This window comes from Nomascus leucogenys, chromosome 4 (assembly GCF_006542625.1).
Source record: "Nomascus leucogenys isolate Asia chromosome 4, Asia_NLE_v1, whole genome shotgun sequence".
Taxonomy (NCBI): domain Eukaryota; kingdom Metazoa; phylum Chordata; class Mammalia; order Primates; family Hylobatidae; genus Nomascus; species Nomascus leucogenys.
In genome coordinates, this window is record NC_044384.1 from 47,703,984 (window position 1) to 47,721,350 (window position 17,367).

The window sequence follows — 17,367 nt, forward strand, 5'->3', positions numbered from 1 at the left end:
GACTGCTGTATGAGAAATGGCTTTTTTTTTTTTTTTTTTTTTTTTTTGAGACGGAGTTTAGCTCTTGTTGCCCAGGCTAGACTGCAGTGGCACGATTTAGCTCACTGCAACCTCCGCCTCCCAGGTTCAAGCAATTTTCCTGCCTCAGCCTCCTGAGTAGCTAGGATTACAGGCATGCACCACTAAGCCCAGCTAATTTTGTATTTTTAGTAGAGTTGGGATTTCTCCATGTTGGTCAGGCTGGTCTTGAACTCCTGACCTCAGGTGATCCACCCATCTTGGCCTCCCAAAGTGCTGGGATTACAGGTGTGAGCCACTGTGCCTGGCCAATTTTTTGTATTTTTAGTAGAGACGGGGTTTCATCATGTTGGCCAGGCTGGTCTCGAACTCCTGACCTCAGATGATTCACCCACCTCGGCCTCGCAAAATGCAGGGATTACAGGCGTGAGCCACCATGACTGGCTGAGAAATGGACAATTTCTTAAATGTAGGCACGGAGCCCAATTAGATAGCTCTAGGGATCCAGGCAAGAGACGCTGATGGATGGAGTAGAATTGTAAAAATGGAGGTGGTGAGAAATGGGCAGATTAGAATACATTATCAATGACTTCCTGATGAATCCATGATAATTTCAGAGATTCTGTACATCTGGAGAGGGCCCAGGAAAGTGCAATTATAACAAGTATCCCAAGTGGTTCTGATGGCAGCACACAAGGAGTATACTGAGAAAATACTGTTGTAAAGGACAGAGAACATATTTGGCATTTTTGTTAATCAGAAAGAATGATTCAAAAAAAGAAATCACTTCTTATGTCTGAGAAACTGGCAGGTCTTTCATTTGGTAAAATAATCCCAAACTTTAAGTAAAATTAACGAAAATATTACCATGGCAGGACCAGGCGTGGTGGCTCACGCCTGTAATCCGAGCACTTTGGGAAGCTGAGGCAGGCGGATTATCTGAGGTCAGGAGTTCGAGACCAGCCTGACCAATATGGTGAAACTCCGTCTCTACTAAAAATACAAAAATTAACTGGGCATGGTGGTGCATGCCTGTAGTCCCAGCTACTCAGGAAGCTGAGACAGGAGAATTGCTTGAACCTGGGAAGTGGAGAATTGCTTGAACTTGGGAGGTGGAGGTTGCAGTGAGCTGAGATCGTGCCACTGCACTCCAGCCTGGGTAACAGAGCAAGACTCCATCTCAAAAAAATAAAAAGAAAAAGAAAATACTACCATGGCAAAAATGAACATGACTTCATGTTTTAGAAAGCTAGTGTTATTTTGACTTTTCACCCCTCCTTTCCACACATATTTTTAATGTCTTTACCCTGTGTGCTTCCTGTCTTCTTTGTCAACTCTGCCTGGCTTGTACTTTCACGGTTGTTATTACTATTATGCCTCAGTATCCAGTTCTCTTCTACATGAGAAGACTGGATTTCCTCAATGCCTTGACATCACATATGGCCATGTGACTTGCATTGGCAAATAATGAACAGAAATTACCTGTGTAGCCAACTCAGCAGCCTGTTGCGAGGGGTGATATAGGAACACACAGTGATATACAAATGCCATGAGATGAAAGTACCCTGGAATTCTGAAGCTGGAGAACAGCTTCCCTGGAGAAGAGCCAGGAACCACAGTAGATTTTGGGTGAGCACTGGGATTTGGGCTTGTAATTGTACCATAATCCAGTTCACCTAGATTAATACCACTCCCTGTGATTCTCCTTCATTGGGCTTCTTTTTTTTTTTTTTTTTTTTTTTTTTTTGAGATGGAGTCTTGCTCTGTCGCCCAGGCTGGAGTGCAGTGGCATGATCTCGGCTCACTGCAAGCTCTGCCTCCCGGGTTCACGCCATTCTCCTGCCTCAGCCTCCCGCGTAGCTGGGACTACAGGCGCCCGCCATCACGCCCGGCTAATTTTTTTTGTATTTTTAGTAGAGACGGGGTTTCACCATGTTAGCCAGGATGGTCTCGATCTCCTGACCTTGTGATCCGCCCGCCTCGTCCTCCCAAAGTGCTGGGATTACAGGCTTGAGCCACCGCGCCCGGCCATGGGCTTCTTACATGGCTATTTTGGTGGCAATGATTAGCCTTAAGATCCATGCACTGTCTTCGCTGAAATCTTTAGGATTAAAATACCACATGATTTTCTAGTAATAATACAAAAGCATAACTATTAGCTTCAAGGATCTCAGACATGAGTGTCCCTCTGTAATATTTTGTCTTATTTCAATAAAGATAATCTAAATGATGAAGGTAAATCTTCTCAACTGATCTGGGTTCCCTCAATCATCTCGAACGTCACTCAGCAAACAGAGAGGCATCAGAGGTTTCATCAGTAACACTTGTGTTCTGTCCTGTACATGTTCTTGCAAAAAATAAAAAAATTAATATGCTCATGACATATGGGTATGCATGACAGCTACAGCCATTCAAAACTTAGTATGGATTTAGCAGGGGGAAGAATCTATCTACATCTTACCTTTTAAATTTCAGTGAAGCCTCTTGCTAGCAGAACGAATAATAATTCCATAGTGCTCAGTATTATGTTGGCCAAATCAGAGTTTCTAAGCCTTGGCACTATTGCCATTTTGGACAGGATAATTCTTTGTTGCAAGGGGCTGTCTTGTGCACTGTAGAATGCTGAACAGCATCCCTGACCTGTTTCTAGATCTCAGGCCACTAGCACACCCGAGCCCTGTCTAGACACCCAAAATGTGTCTAGACATTGCCAATGTCTGCTGGGAGACAAAATTACCCCCAGTTGAGAACCACTGGCCTAAATGAATGTACACCTTTGTGATAGATGTTGCTCAATGATGAAAATTTAAAAAGCATTATTAAGTTTGAGTAGAAAAGTAACCAAGATTAATGTTTAAGAATAGACACAGTAGATATTTTAATAAAAATAATGGTCCTGCCATTTTTTATTTATCATAGCAATACATACTTACAGAAGAAAAAGAATTGTACATTTTAAATTCTGATCATTACACTAATTTTTTTGTAGTTGAATAATAAAAGAATGAATCTCGTAGCGACTTTTTAAAATACCTTCAATGTTTGAAAAATACAAATTATGATATGATAAACATTCAATAACTGGAGTAAGTTCACTTCCAAATGAAAGACACTTGGCACCCAGTAACAGTAATGAAATGAAACATCACTGAAGACATAAGGAGGTCTGCCTGGAGGTCTCTAAGCAGGTCTGCCTGGAACCGTATCTTTAGTGTAGATTCACAATCAATCCAATCTTTCAACCTACATTTTAATAATTTAGCTTTAGAAGAATAACATGTGAATCAGTTTTTCTCTAATAAGGCCTTGAAAAAGTTGTATCCTGAGGCACTATAAAGAGAGTGAAACTTTTTTGTTGGTAATCAACAGCTTCAAATATTGGTTTTTATCAACGAATTATAAATACCTTTTTATAATACCTTTTTATAAAAGGCTAAAGGCACAGTAAAACAATGAGTATTTGCACTTTACCATTTTAGAACTCAAAATAATTCAGAACACAAAATAATCCAGGTGACCAGCACCTAATCTGTCCTGTAGGTGGCAAAATTATCATAAGAGGAATCCAGGCACAGGAGTCAGAATTGCTGCATTGAGGTTAATAGTGACAGATGACTTAAAGCTTTATCCGAAATACAATTTTTAACTTTTTTCAAGCTTTATAGATTCAAAGGTGCCTTTTGTATTGCTCTGAATTAACAAAAGTTTGTCTGCATGGTCAACACCAATGCTTAAAAATATGTTTTCATTTCTCAGGCTCTGGACTTTCAGTCTGATGATCATTTTTTTTATGATTATTCCTGAAAAATTCCTCTCCTTTTTCTCATTTCCCAACAGATTTTGCTCTATTTTTATTTATATTTAATTATTTATATTTTTGGAGACAGGGTCTTGCTGTTGCCCAGGCTGGGGTGCAGTAGCATGATGATAGCTCACTGCAGTGTTGACCTCCTGGGCTCAAGTGATCCTCCAACCTCAGCCTCCTTGGTAGCTGAAACTAAAGGTGTGTAACATGCCCATGTCCAGCTTTTTTTTTTTTTTTTTTTTTTTTTTTAAAGAGAAGGAGTCTCACTATATTGCCTAGGTTGGTCTTGAACTCCTGGGCTCATGTGACCCTCCACCTCAGCCTCCCAAAGCGCTGGGATTATAGGTGTGAGCCACTGTAACCAGCCAGGTTTTGCTTTATTGTATGATCCATCTAAATTGAAGAAAGAGAGGTTGTGCAACTAAAAATCAGTTGTTACTTTTTAGCAGCTGTGAAAAGCAAACTTAAAACCAGTATCTAAAAGGGAGGATATGAGGCTCACTAGATTTCATTCAGCTTTACATTTTCCCAATTATTTGTACTGGATAGAAGAACTGTAGCAAGACCTTTAAGGAGTTACAATAACTTATAGAAAATTTTGGGCACCATGGTTATGACTATGCTCATATGTAAGGAATAGAGAAGTTTATAAATGATTACAATTAAAAAGCTAACTCTAGTCAAGTAACATTTTATTCTCAGGAGTTGATACCACTCATTTTCATGGCTTCTTTGCTTCCTTTCAAGATGGAGATACTAATCTATGCCCTGGATTCATAACTCCTAAAGAGTCAGATATGAGAAACAGTCAGAGCCATCAAATAAAAACTGGGGGCAATTGCCTGGCGCGGTGGCACATGCCTGTAATCCCAGTACTTTAGGAGGCCAACACAGGTGGATCACTTGAGGTCAGGAGTTCAAAACCAGCCTGGCCAACATGGCAAAACCCATCTCTACTAAAAATACAACAATTAGCTGGGTGTGGTGGTGCCCACCTGTAATCCTAGCTACTCGAGAGGCTGAGGCAGGAGAACCGCTTGAATCCGGGAGGCGGAGGTTGCAGTGAGCCAAGATCACACCACTGCACTCCAGCCTGGGCAACAGAGCAAGATTCCGCCTCAAAACAAAACAAAACAAAAAAAACTGGGGGCAAGTGTTAAATATATAGTTGAAGAACTAAGAATAAATGGGGGATAAAAGGAAGAAAGTACAGTATGCTGTACCAGTATGTTCGGAAAATGTTGACATAACTATTTTAAAAATTGGGGTGTCAGGCGCAGTGGCTCACACCTGTAACCCCAGCACTTTGGGAGGCCGAGGTGGGCAGATCACCTAAGGTCGAGAGTTTGAGGCCAGCCTGACCAACATGGAGAAATCCTGACTCTACTAAAAATACAAAATTAGCAGGGTGTGGTGGCGCATGCCTATAATCCCAGCTACTCGGGAAGCTGAGGCAGGAGAATTGCTTGAACCCAGGAGGCAGAGGTTGCAGTGAGCCGAGATCGTGCCATTGCACTCCAGCCTGGGCAACAAGAGCATGAGACTCCATCTCAAAAAAAAAAAAAAAAAAATTGGGAAAGAATGAGAAAAGCAAATGAAAACTTTTTAATTGTTTCAATTGCCATATTAGTTGTGGTTGTATTTCTATTGTTATTCTGAGACAGCTGCAAGTGTAAGATAAATAAAAGAAATGAGTAATTGTGGAATGTTCTAATTCTATCGTGCCCTGTGTTCCTGAAAACCAGGACTTTCAGTATAGAAGAAGAGAGGTATAGTTGTAACAGAAAGGTTAGATAAAAACCCTGTGGGCCGGGCACAGTGGCTCACGCCTGTAATCCCAGCACTTTGGAAGGCTGAGGTGGGCAGATCACAAGGTAAGTAGTTTGAGACCAGCCTGGCTATTATGGTGAAACCCCGTCTCTACTAAAAATACAAAAATTAGCTGGGCACAGTGTGGCTCATGCCTGTAATCCCAGCACTTTGGGAGGCCAAGGCTGGTGGATCACTTGAGGTCAGGAGTTCAAGACCAGCCTGACCATTATGGTGAAACCCCCTCTCTACTAAAAATACAAAACTTAGCCGGGTATGGTGGCATGCACCTGTAGTCCCAGCTACTTGGGAGGCTGACACAGAAGAATTGCTTGAACCCAGGAGATGGAAGTTGCAGTGAGTCGAGATCGTGCCACTGCACTCCAGCCTGGGCAAGAGTGCAACTCTGAGAAACAGAGAAAGAAAAAGAGAGAGAGAGAGAAAGAGAAAGGAAGGAAGGAAGGGAGGGAGAGAGGGAGGGAGGGAGGGAGGGAGGGAGGGAGGGAGGAAGGGAGACAGACAGACGCCGTGATTTACAGTCTTGCCAAAGGACTGAACCTAAGTCTTTTCAAATTCAATGTGCCTGAACCTGCACCATGTGCTAATATCTAGAGGACAGGGGAATGTGCTGAACTGTGCCATGAGTGTGCAATCAGCAAAATACAAAGTATGGGAAACTCTATAGGTCCTAGGATCAGGTTCTTCACCAGGTAAATTTTAAGGAACTGGAAAGAAGGAGGAACTTCTAGATTAAAAAAGAGATGTAAAATAAAATATACATTTAATAACAATTTTAAATTGATAACATTAAAATATAGATATATGCATTTAGGTGTTGCAGCAGTAATCAAATGCAACAAAGTGATTACTATTTAAATCAGTCTAGCAGTTACTTTTGTGGGATTGTAATTGTGACAGGACACAAAAAGGACATGTGGGGTGACTGGCTGAGTCCTAAAAGAGTATTTCCTTATAATACAGCATTCAGCTATAAATTTTTTGTCTGTTTTTCAGTACTTTTATTTCATAATTTTTAAAATGTTACAATCAAAAAAGAAATCAAAGCCCTTAGGGTTTTCTACTAAAAAGTTTGGATGTGAATACTTCTACTCTAAGTATCATCTGATGGTTTTTAAGAAATTGCCTATATTATAGAAATATTTCTAAATAAGCTATAAATATTTGAAAAATATTGAATTCTTATGTATGCAGTTATAAAAAGTCAAAGAATTAAGTATACTTTCCTAACACAAAATTTGTTTTGTTACAGTATTATGTAAGACAATTTGGTTAAATGGATTTTTTTTTTTTTTTTTTTTTTTTTAGCTCTGTCGCCCAGGCTGGAGTGTACTGGCATGATCTCGGCTCACTGTAACCTCTGCCTCCTGGGTTCAAGTGATTTTTCTGCCTCAGCCTCCCAAGTAGCTGGGATTACAGGTGCCTGCCATCACGTCCAGCTAATTTTTGTATTTTTAGTAGAGACGGAGTTTCACAAAGACCAGTATTGGCCAGGCTGGTCTCGAACTCCTGACCTCATGATCCACCCGCTTCAGCCTCCCAAAGTGCTGGGATTACAAGCATGAGCTACCGTGTCCAGCCTAAATGGACTTTCTTGACTTCCAAAATTTTCCTTTCCAACTCCCGTACAAGATTATTAACGTTAATCTATTAGAGATTAGAACAAGAGCACTGGAGCAGATTTCTTGTTTCTTTGAATGTCTGCACTTTGTTCCACTCTCTGTTTTTTTACATAGAACAAAGATTAGTTATCGTGCCTAACCATGATGGTAGTTATTAATATGTAGCATTATACACACAGTGTTATCTAATTTGCAAACCGAGACCCTCCACCTACTTGCCTACCATGTGTCTTTTCTATATAATAATGACTGATGTAGACGATTTTTTTCATTATTAGATATGTAAGAATCTCAAGGATGTAAAACAGATTTAAACCATCAAAATTAAAGCAGTTTTTAAATGCACTATAACAATAAACATGGACAAACATGTAACTGTGTTGTACATTTTTGCCCATCAAGCATTGACAACTTCCCTCCAATTTGTTCAAGCAGCATCTTAAATGGTGCAATTCAGTGGTCCCTTTTCCCTTCGTTTTAATAAAATTATGTGGTGTTCAAGTGATTCACATATTCAAGAAGTGACCGGTCTAAGACTCTTCAGATAAGAGCTTCCTCAATTATATTAAAATCCTACAATAAAGAAAAATAATTAGAAATATTCAGAGTCAATAGTATTTCAGAAACTAGAGGATAAGGGTCAATGCAACACCCTCATTTTGCAGGGAACTAAAGTTAGGAGATTTGTTCGGGGTTCCACAAAGCCTGTCATAGAATCCAGGACTTTTGCTTTGGGGCTAATGAATTTTCTACTTCACTTTGCCATCTATCAATTAACTAGTTACTGTCATAATAAAAAGTCTTGATTTGAAATTTGAAGTTTGTATCTGATATAATGAGAAGTTTTTAGTCAACATTACAAATCCTGGTCAGAGTGCTATGTTCCACACAAACCTGTAAAATGGAGCAAAGTTCAGGCACCCCCTCAGGCTTCACCAATGCCAGCAGTACCAATGAACAGTTATTTCTGAAGAAAATGTTAAAAACAAAACTTTCTCCTTGCCTCCCTATGTGTCAAAGTGGAATTCAAAATTCTATGTCAGCACATTCTATAAGTAAAACAAAAACCATTAAGAACCCTATCCTCTGCAATCCCTCTCCTCTTCCGCAATAACAAAAGGTGAAATCTCTATTCAAAGTCCATTCTGCAAAATAAAAAAAAAAAAAAAACCCCACAAAATCCAAAGGAAAGCCATAAAGCACAGCAGAGCACAAGGTTTGGTCTTGATACTGGCTTGTTCTTAGATAATATAGTTAACCTTTGAGCTTCAGATATTTCAGTTAAATGAAGATAAAAATACAGTATTCAATTCACGGAAGTTTCTACAAGGAACAAAATGTGATATATACATAAAGTGCTTAGTTTAGTATATAGTAGCTCAGGAAGCAAAAAATCAAAACAAAGAACACTACTTCAAGCTCACTTCCATACCCAAGAATATGGCTGTGAGTGGCTGGAAAGTATTCTTATCAAAGTGGCTTCATCGTTCCTAGCTCTGGATAATGCTTTGTCTGAAAGATCTTGAGAATAGACTGAGCATGATTAGACAGAACAGCCATAGAATCGACCTGGCTTTTAGAACACCTCATAGAGCTAAGGTTAAAGAGAAACCTCTTGAGACGGAGTCTCGCTCTGTCGCCCAGGCTGGAGTGCAGTGGCACGATCACGGCTCACTGCAAGCTCTGCCTCCCGAGTTCACGCCATTCTCCTTCCTCAGCCTCCCGAGTAGCTGGGACCACACAGTAGCCTCCTACAGTAGCTGCCCACCACCACGCCCAGCTAATTTTCTTATATTTTTAGTAGAGATGGGGTTTCATTGTGTTAGCCAGGATGATCTCGATCTCCTGACCTCGTGATCCGCCCATCTCGGCCTCCCAAAGTGCTGGGATTACAGGCGTGAGCCACCGCGCCCAGCCGAGAGAAACCTCTTTGTATTACCAGAGAGAACACATAGACCAGAACCAAGTTCTGTTAAGGCCTGTGTGCCGTATGGGCCACAAAAGACAAGCTTAGAGATGTGGAGCTGAGAATTTAAAGCCTCTGTCATGTTCCTTGTTCAGTTCCTCAAGTGGTCCTAACGATTCCACTCCCATCCCATCTCCAATTTGCCTAACATCTGCGCCTGAACTGTGCAAAGCACTTTATATACATTATCTCATTTAATCCTAAGAAGAGTTTTGGGAGTAGGTGCTTTTAATCTCTTCCCTTAACCAGTGCACAAACTGAGTTTCAGAGGCTAAATACCTTCTGCAAGGTCGCACATATATGACAGAGCTATTGCTTAAAACTAGTTTAGAACCTGAGCTCCTTGTGTCCAACCTGGATAATAATAATTGGCAGATAGAAAGCATGGAGAAAATTTTCAAATGACAATCTTCAATCGTTATTAAATTTTATCTTGAAATTGCATTTCATGTTTTTTTTTTTTTTGAGACAAAGTCTCACTCTGTTGCCCAGGCTGGAGTGGAGTGGTGAAATCTCAGCTCACTGAAACCTCTGCCTCCCAGGTTCAAGCTATTCTCCTGCCTCAGCCTACCACGTAGCTGGGACTACAGGTGCGTACCACCACACCTGGCTAATTTTTTTATTTTTAGTATTTTTAGTAGAGATAAGATTTCACCGTGTTGGCCAGGCTGGTCTTGAACTCCTGACCTCAAGTAATTCACCCACCTCGGCCTCCCAAAGTGTTGGGGTTACAGGCGTGAGCCACTGCACCAGGCCAAAACATTCTATTTTCATGATTTCTTACTTAATGCTAATAGTCAACACTATAGCTATATACACATTTTTTCCTCTATAATTTTATTCACTTGGATCAGAAAGGTAAGCTTAACAAGACAGCATAAAAACATAATGTGAAAATAAGGAAATATACTTACTATGAAATCATCATAAAACAAAGTGTGACTAACTTGCAGATGTCTTATTAAACTGCCACTGAAGCTGCTTGGATTCTCATCGGGTATTAAACGGCAAAGTGGACAGAACTGGAAACAAACAAGACCAGGGGTTCAAGAAAGAATTTAAAATCGTTATTAGTGTCAGAATTAAAAACAATGGCCGGGCACGGTGGCTTACGCCTGTAATCCCAGTACTTTGGGAGGCCGAGGCAGCCGGATCACCAGGTCAAGAGATGGAGACCATCCTGGCCAACATGGTGAAACCCTGTCTCTACTAAAAATACAAAAATTAGCTGGGCGTGGTGGTACGCACCTATAGTCCCAGCTACTCGGGAGACTGAGGCAGGAGAATTGCTTGAACCCAGAGGCAGAGGTTGCAGTAAGCCAAGATCACACCACTGCCCTCCAGCCTAGTGACAGAGCGAGACTCCGACACACAAAAAAACAAAACAAGACCGGGTGCGGTGGCTCACACCTATAATCCCAACACTTTGGGAGGCTGGGGGGGGGGGTGGATCACGAGGTCAGGAGTTCAAGACCAGCCAGGCCAAGATGGTGAAACCCTGTCACTACTAAATATACAAAAATTAGCCAGGCACGGTGGCAGGTGCCTGTAATCCCAGCCACTCGGGAGGCTGAGGCAGGAGAATCACTTTAATCTGGGAGGCGGAGGTTTCAGTGAGCCGAGATCGTGCCATTGCACGCCAGCCTGGGCAACAAGAACAAAATTCTATCTCAAAAAACAAGACAAAACAAAACAAACAATAACAACAAAAAACAAGTAATCATTCAAAAATAAACTGTCAACTTTATTAATCCATTAGCCATACCTCAGTATTATGTTATAAAATTGCATAAACATGAAAGCAACATTAAGCAAATAAAATTACATTTATGTCTTCATATGCATTTCTTGCTCATATGCATATATAACAATATAACTATTTGTTTCATATTCATCAATTTATTATTTAAACAATATTACAGTTAATAGATGTACCATAATTTACTTAATTAGTTTGCCTACCTCTTGGAATACTTGTTTGTATGTGGATATTTTACTATCACAAATGAGAATAACTATAGTGTTTACCTTTTAGGGGATTAGTTCCTTAGGAGAAATGACCAGAAATGGTAATTACCAGGTCAACAATTATGAACATTGGCCAGGAGTGGTGGCTCACGCCTGTAATCCCAGCACTTTGAGAGGCCAAGGCAGGTAGATTACTTGAGGCCCAGAGTTCAAGACCAGCATGGCCAACATGGTGAAACCCTGTCTCTACTAAAAATACAAAAATGAGTCAGACGTGGTGGCGCACACCTGTTATCCCACCTACTTGGCAGGCTGAGGCAGGAGAATTGCTTAAAAAAGATTTCACTAGGTTTTGCCTGTACTCATATTTTTCAGTGTGTGTATGTGATATAGTTTGGAAACTTGTCCCCACCCAAATCTCATGTTGAAATATAATCCCTGGGTGTGGAGACAAAAAAATTAGCCGGGTATGGTGGCAGGCGCCTGTAATCCCAGCTACTCAGGCAGCTGAGGCACCAGCTGTGTCTCAAAAAAAAAAAAAAAAAGAAAAAGATTTCACCAGGTTTTGCCTGTACTCATATTTTTCAGTGTGTGTGTAATATAGTTTGGAAATTTGTCCCCACCCAAATCTCATGTTGAAGTGTAATCCTTGGGCGCAGTGGCTCACACCTGTCATCCCAGCACTTTGGGAGGTGGATCACTTGAGGCAGGAGTTCATGACCAGCCTGGCTAACATGGCAAAACCCATCTCTACTAAAAAGACAAAAAAATTAGCCAGGCGTGGTGGTGCACACCTGTAGTCCCAGCTACTCCAGAGGCTGAGGCAGGAGAATGGCTTGAACCCGGGAGGCGGAGGTTGCAGTTTAAGCCGAGATCGCACCACTGCACTCCAGCCTGGATGACAGAGTGAGACCCTGTCTCAAAAAAAAAAAAAAAGGACTTGATGGATTAAAAAAAAAAAAAAAAGATACAAACCATTCTGTCACTACAAAGGAATGTCAGTGCGTTGCTATCCTTTATTTCCTTCTCTCTCCCTAACCTCTGCTCTGTTCCACATATTATTATTATTACTATTTTGAGAAACTTACATAAATAGAACTATATAGTATTTAACCTTTTGAGATTGGCTTTTCCCATTGAGCATGACTTTGAGATCCATCTAAGTTGCTGGGTGTATCCATAGCTCCCTCCTTATTACTGAGTAGTATTTCATGCATGGATGTCCCACAGTCTGCTTCTCCATTTATTTTTTAAAGGGCATTTGGGTTGTTTCCAGTTTTTGGTTGTTACAAATAAAGCTGCAAGAAATATCTGTGTACAAATGTTTGCATAAACATAAGTTTTCAGTTCTCTAGGATAAATTTTCAGGAGTGTGATTGCCTGGTTATATGATAAGTATATGTTTAACTTTGTAAAATATTGCCAAACTGTTTTCCAGAGTGGCTGTACTATTTTACATTCCCACCAGCAATGTATGAATTATTCAGTTTTTCCTTATTTTCCCCAAAATTTGGTATCGTCCAAATTTTTTTATTTTAGCAGTTTTGTTAAATGTGTACTGGTATCTCACCATGGTTTTAATTTGCACTTCTATGATGGCTAATATAAATAACTCTTTTAACATATATTACTTTATCACATTTTAACAAAGGTTCACTTTTTAAAAATTATATTTCTTCATGTATTCTTTTTTTTTTTGAAATGGAGTTTTGCTCTTGTTGCCCAGGCTGGAGTGCAATGGCGTGGTCTTAGCTCACTGCAACCTCTGCCTCCTGGGTTCAAGCAACTCTCCTGCCTCAGCCTCCCAAGTAGCTGGGATTACAGGTGCCCACCACCATGCCCAGCTGATTTTTGTATTTTTAGTAAAGACAGGGTTTCACCATTTTGGCCAGGCTGGTCACGAACTCCTGACCTCAGGTGATCCACCCACCTCGGCCTCCCAAAGTGCTGGGATTACAAGCATGAGCCACCCCGCCCAGCCCATGTATTCATTTTTTAAAGTATGAGATGCAGACTTATTGCTGAGTGCCAAGTATGTGTTGTTAGGTAGTAAATTAGGTAGTATTCTCATTTGGTCCTCACAACAACTCAGTGAATTAATTGCTATCCTTATTTTGTTGATGAGTCCAATTTCAGAGAGAAAAAAAAATAGCTTGAATTTACTCAGCTGTAAGTATCAGATCTGGAATCAGTATCGCTGATCCTCCAATGTTCTTTTCCCATTCTAACAGTGTCCAATTTATCAACTTGGGTGATAATGTTTTTCTTTATTTAAATGAGGTCTTTATATACTTCTTTTCTTTCTTATTGTTTTATGAGGATCTCAGTTTCAATATGCTCAATTTCTATAATTAAAGGTCTATTTCTGAATTTTGCTCAACTTCGCTAATTTTTACATCTTATTTTTAGTAAAATTACATCCTTTTATTATTGAATTATAATCATTTACAATTTCCTAATGTTCTTAGTTAATTGGCACTACTGGTCATTCCAAGACAGCATTTAATTTTCCCTGATGCCACTATGTATAATGAGAACAGAGGTGAGACCAAGAAATATTTCAACAAAAGAGCACTATTAATATTTGTAGTGTGGGAGAAGGAACTTGCTTATAGAAATTTGTTCATCCAACACTCTTTATTATGCCCCTACTACGTGCTCGGCACTTAGAATATAGAGATCAATAGGATACTTTGAAGTTAGATACTTTGGGTTCAAATCCTAGCACCAGCAGTGTGATCTTGAGCATGTAAGTTTCCCCTTCTGTGAAATGGAGATAATAACACCTGCCTTGCAGAGTAGCTGTAATATTTACAGATAATGTCTTCAGTGTGCCAGGTAAACATCCAACATTCAATAAATGCCACATATTTATTACTATTTGATCCCTGTCCTTGAAGAGTTGGGGCTCCCTGAGGGAAGAAACTACCGTGTGTCTAGTTGATCCCTACATTCTTAGTACCCAGAAAATAGTTTCCAATTTCATCTCAGCCTCTCGCTGATTTTCTGTGTCTCACAGCTGTTAGATTTAAAATAATACACCATTTAATATTATAAAGTTCAGTCATTATATTAGCTCAGTCTTTAGCTGCCATTATTATCACTTAAGCAGATACTTTCAATAGTATATCAAGTGCCATATTCAAGATGTGAACAGACAACTGTTCAAGACCTGTAAAGGGAATTACTTTTTTTTTTTTTTTTTTTTTTTTTTTGAGACTGAGTCTCGCTCTGTCACCCAGGTTGGAGTGCAGTGGCGCGATCTCGGCTCACTGCAAGCTCTGCCATCCGGGTTCACGCCATTCTCCTGCCTCAGCCTCTCCGAGTAGCTGGGACTACAGGCACCTGCCACCACGCCTGGCTAATTTTTTGTATTTTTAGTAGAGACGGGGTTTCACCGTGTTAGCCAGGATGGTCTCGATCTCCTGACCTAGTGATCCACCCGCCTCGGCCTCCCAAAGTGCTGGGATTACCAGCATGAGCCACCGCGCCCGGCCAAGGGAATTACTAATTTTGCCCAAGGGTTCGGAAAGGCTCCAGCAGAGCTGCTGGTAACTGAAGTGGGTCTTGAAGAATGAGCCAGCCAGGCCAGCAGGAAGGAGCATCACAGCAGAGGAATCAATGTGGAAAAAGGCAGTAAATCCTAAAAGCAAAAGGCCTGCTTAGGGCAATGGAAAAACCTCAGTGTAACTGAAGGCAGGGCAAGTTGGGGAAGTGGTAGGGGATGAGTTTGGAATGATAAGTTGGAACTAGCTCTGCTCCGTATTTATTCAAGCACCTGACATGGTTTTGGTAGACTTGATGCAAAGAGTCAGAGGTACAGAGATGTGTGTTACCTTGATCCCTACCATTAAGGGGCTGATTAGAATCTAGCGGAGAAGACAAATGCAGAAAACCTGGAATTTTAGGCCAGGCGCAGTGGCTCACGCCTGTAATCTCAGCACTTTGGGAGGCCAAGGCGGGTGGATCACTAGGTCAGGAGATCGAGACCATCCTGGCTAAGACGGTGAAACCCTGTCTCTACTAAAAATACAAAAAATTAGCCGGGTGTGATGGCGGGCACCTGTAGTCCCAGCTACTTGGGAGGCTGAGGCAGGAGAATGGCGTGAACCTGGGAGATGGAGCTTGCAGTGAGCCGAGATCACGCCACTGCACTCCAGCCTGGGCGCCGGAGCAAGACTCTTGTCTCAAAAAAAACTGGAATTTTAAGCAAATTAGTTTGTTTTGTTTTGTTTTTGAGACGGGATCTCACTTTGTTGACCAGGCTGGCCTTGAACTCTCGGATTCCAGCGATTCTCCTGCCTCGGCCTCCTGAGTAGCTAGGATTACAGGTGCAAGCCATTGTTAGTCTGACATTAATAGAGAACTAGTGGAATCTTCAGTCTCTGGTCAACATAAAATTTAATCGTGTGACTAAAGACACATCTGTCAAAACGACATTGCAAAACAACGGGCTGAAGTTGGTACTAGCGGAAAAATTTCTTTTGTTTCTTAAATTGGGAGATTAAACCTGAGGAAGGAGAAAGAAATGGTAGGTGAGAGACAGACCGAAGGTTACCTAAGTATTGACTTACCTAAGGTTACTGAAGGTTACCTAAGTATTGATTAAGGTTACCTAAGTATTGACTTACACTCAATGTTGTCCATTTCCTAACATCAGCTCATCCTTTCTTACTTGTCTCTACTCAATGCTCCCAGGCCATACTACTTATATTAAGAGCCAACAACTGTACAGTGTACGTTCGAAATACGCTGGCTTCATCTCTGTATGGACTTTTTCTGATGGTGAATGCAATGGGTGAATAATAGCTACCATATTAGAAGCTACTACCAACTTCAGAGAATTGAAAACTGTTTCTAAGATTAGCCTCCCACTTACTAGACATGGTGATATTATCATGTCCTTATGCTTTCACCAACCCACCCCCAACAATGACAGGTCTTTAGTGGATAAGCTTACAGCCCATTCACTGTGCAGGCCGGTGTGTCAGGGACCGGACATCTGCCTGTCCTGATTTGTGATTTGGCAGCTTAGAAGAGCTTCACCTCATCCTACTGATGCCTTCAGTTGATCCCCTTAGCCCTGTGGTTTCTGTTTTCTGGCCTTGAGCATGCTGACTCCAAACAGGCCCTTTCTATGCAATGAATCTTCATTTATTGTTCTTTCTTTTCAAGAAACCATAAAGCCAAAAATAATCAAAATCACTGAGTAGATTTTCTCTACCTTTGTTTTACAAATGACCAAATTGAGGACCAAAGAAACCCTCTTGCTAGGAAAAGGGGAAAGATCTCCTGACCAAGGCTGCTTTAATAGGATTAAAACAAAACAACACTTGATGTGGGTGGAAACAGATGTTTCTTTCCATTTTTAATCAGATGAGGAAGATTCTTTTGAAAGGATATTTATTCCTCCAAATCCTTAGGATATAGATTATTCAATGCTGGTCAAAATAGTATCAAATTAAAAAAACAGTCCAAATCAAAATGGATTAAAAACTTGAATCTAAGACCTCAAACTATGAAACTACTAAAAGAAAACATTGGAGAAACTCTCCAGGACATTGATCTGGGCAAAGATTTCTGGAGTAATACCCCACAAACACAGGCAACCAAAGCAAAAATGGACAAATAGAATCACATCCAAAAGCTTCAGCATAGCAAAAGAAACAATCAATAAAGTGAAGAGACAACCCACAGAATGGGAGAAAATATTTGCAAACTCCTCATCTGACAAGGGATTAACAACCAGAATATATAAGGAGTGCAAACAACTCTACAGGAAAAGAAATTAGTAATCCAATTTAAAAACGGGCAAAAGATTTAAATAGACATTTCTCAAAAAAAGACATATAAATGGCAAATAGGCATATGAAAAAGTGCTCAGCATCATTGATCATCAGAGAAATGCAAATCAAAACTACAATGAGATATCATCTTGAGAGGTGACAGCGTGCTGGCAGTCCTCACAGCCCTTGCTCGCTCTTGGCGCCTCCTCTGCCTGGGCTCCCACTTTTGCCGCACTTGAGGAGCCCTTCAGCCCACTGCTGCACTGTGGGAGCCCCTTTCTGGGCTGGCCAAGGCAGGAGCCGGCTCCCTCAGCTTGCAGGGAGGTGTGGAGGGAGAGGCGCGAGCGGGAACCGGGGCTGCGCACGGCGCTTGTG

General features: G+C 40.9%; 1 protein-coding gene across 1 annotated transcript in view; it reads right to left on the bottom strand.

Moving 5' to 3' along the window:
* Positions 1-6,955: 6,955 nt before the first annotated feature.
* The window catches only part of RNF125 (ring finger protein 125), a 51,398-nt gene continuing 40,986 nt past the window's right edge, over positions 6,956-17,367 (bottom strand). The window contains exons 5-6 of the mRNA XM_003261959.3: positions 10,153-10,260; positions 6,956-7,845 (exon numbers count right to left, since the gene is read on the bottom strand). Of these exons, the coding sequence (XP_003262007.2) occupies positions 7,813-7,845; positions 10,153-10,260 (141 nt within the window). The 3' untranslated portion in view covers positions 6,956-7,812. The remainder of the gene's footprint in view (positions 7,846-10,152; positions 10,261-17,367) is intronic.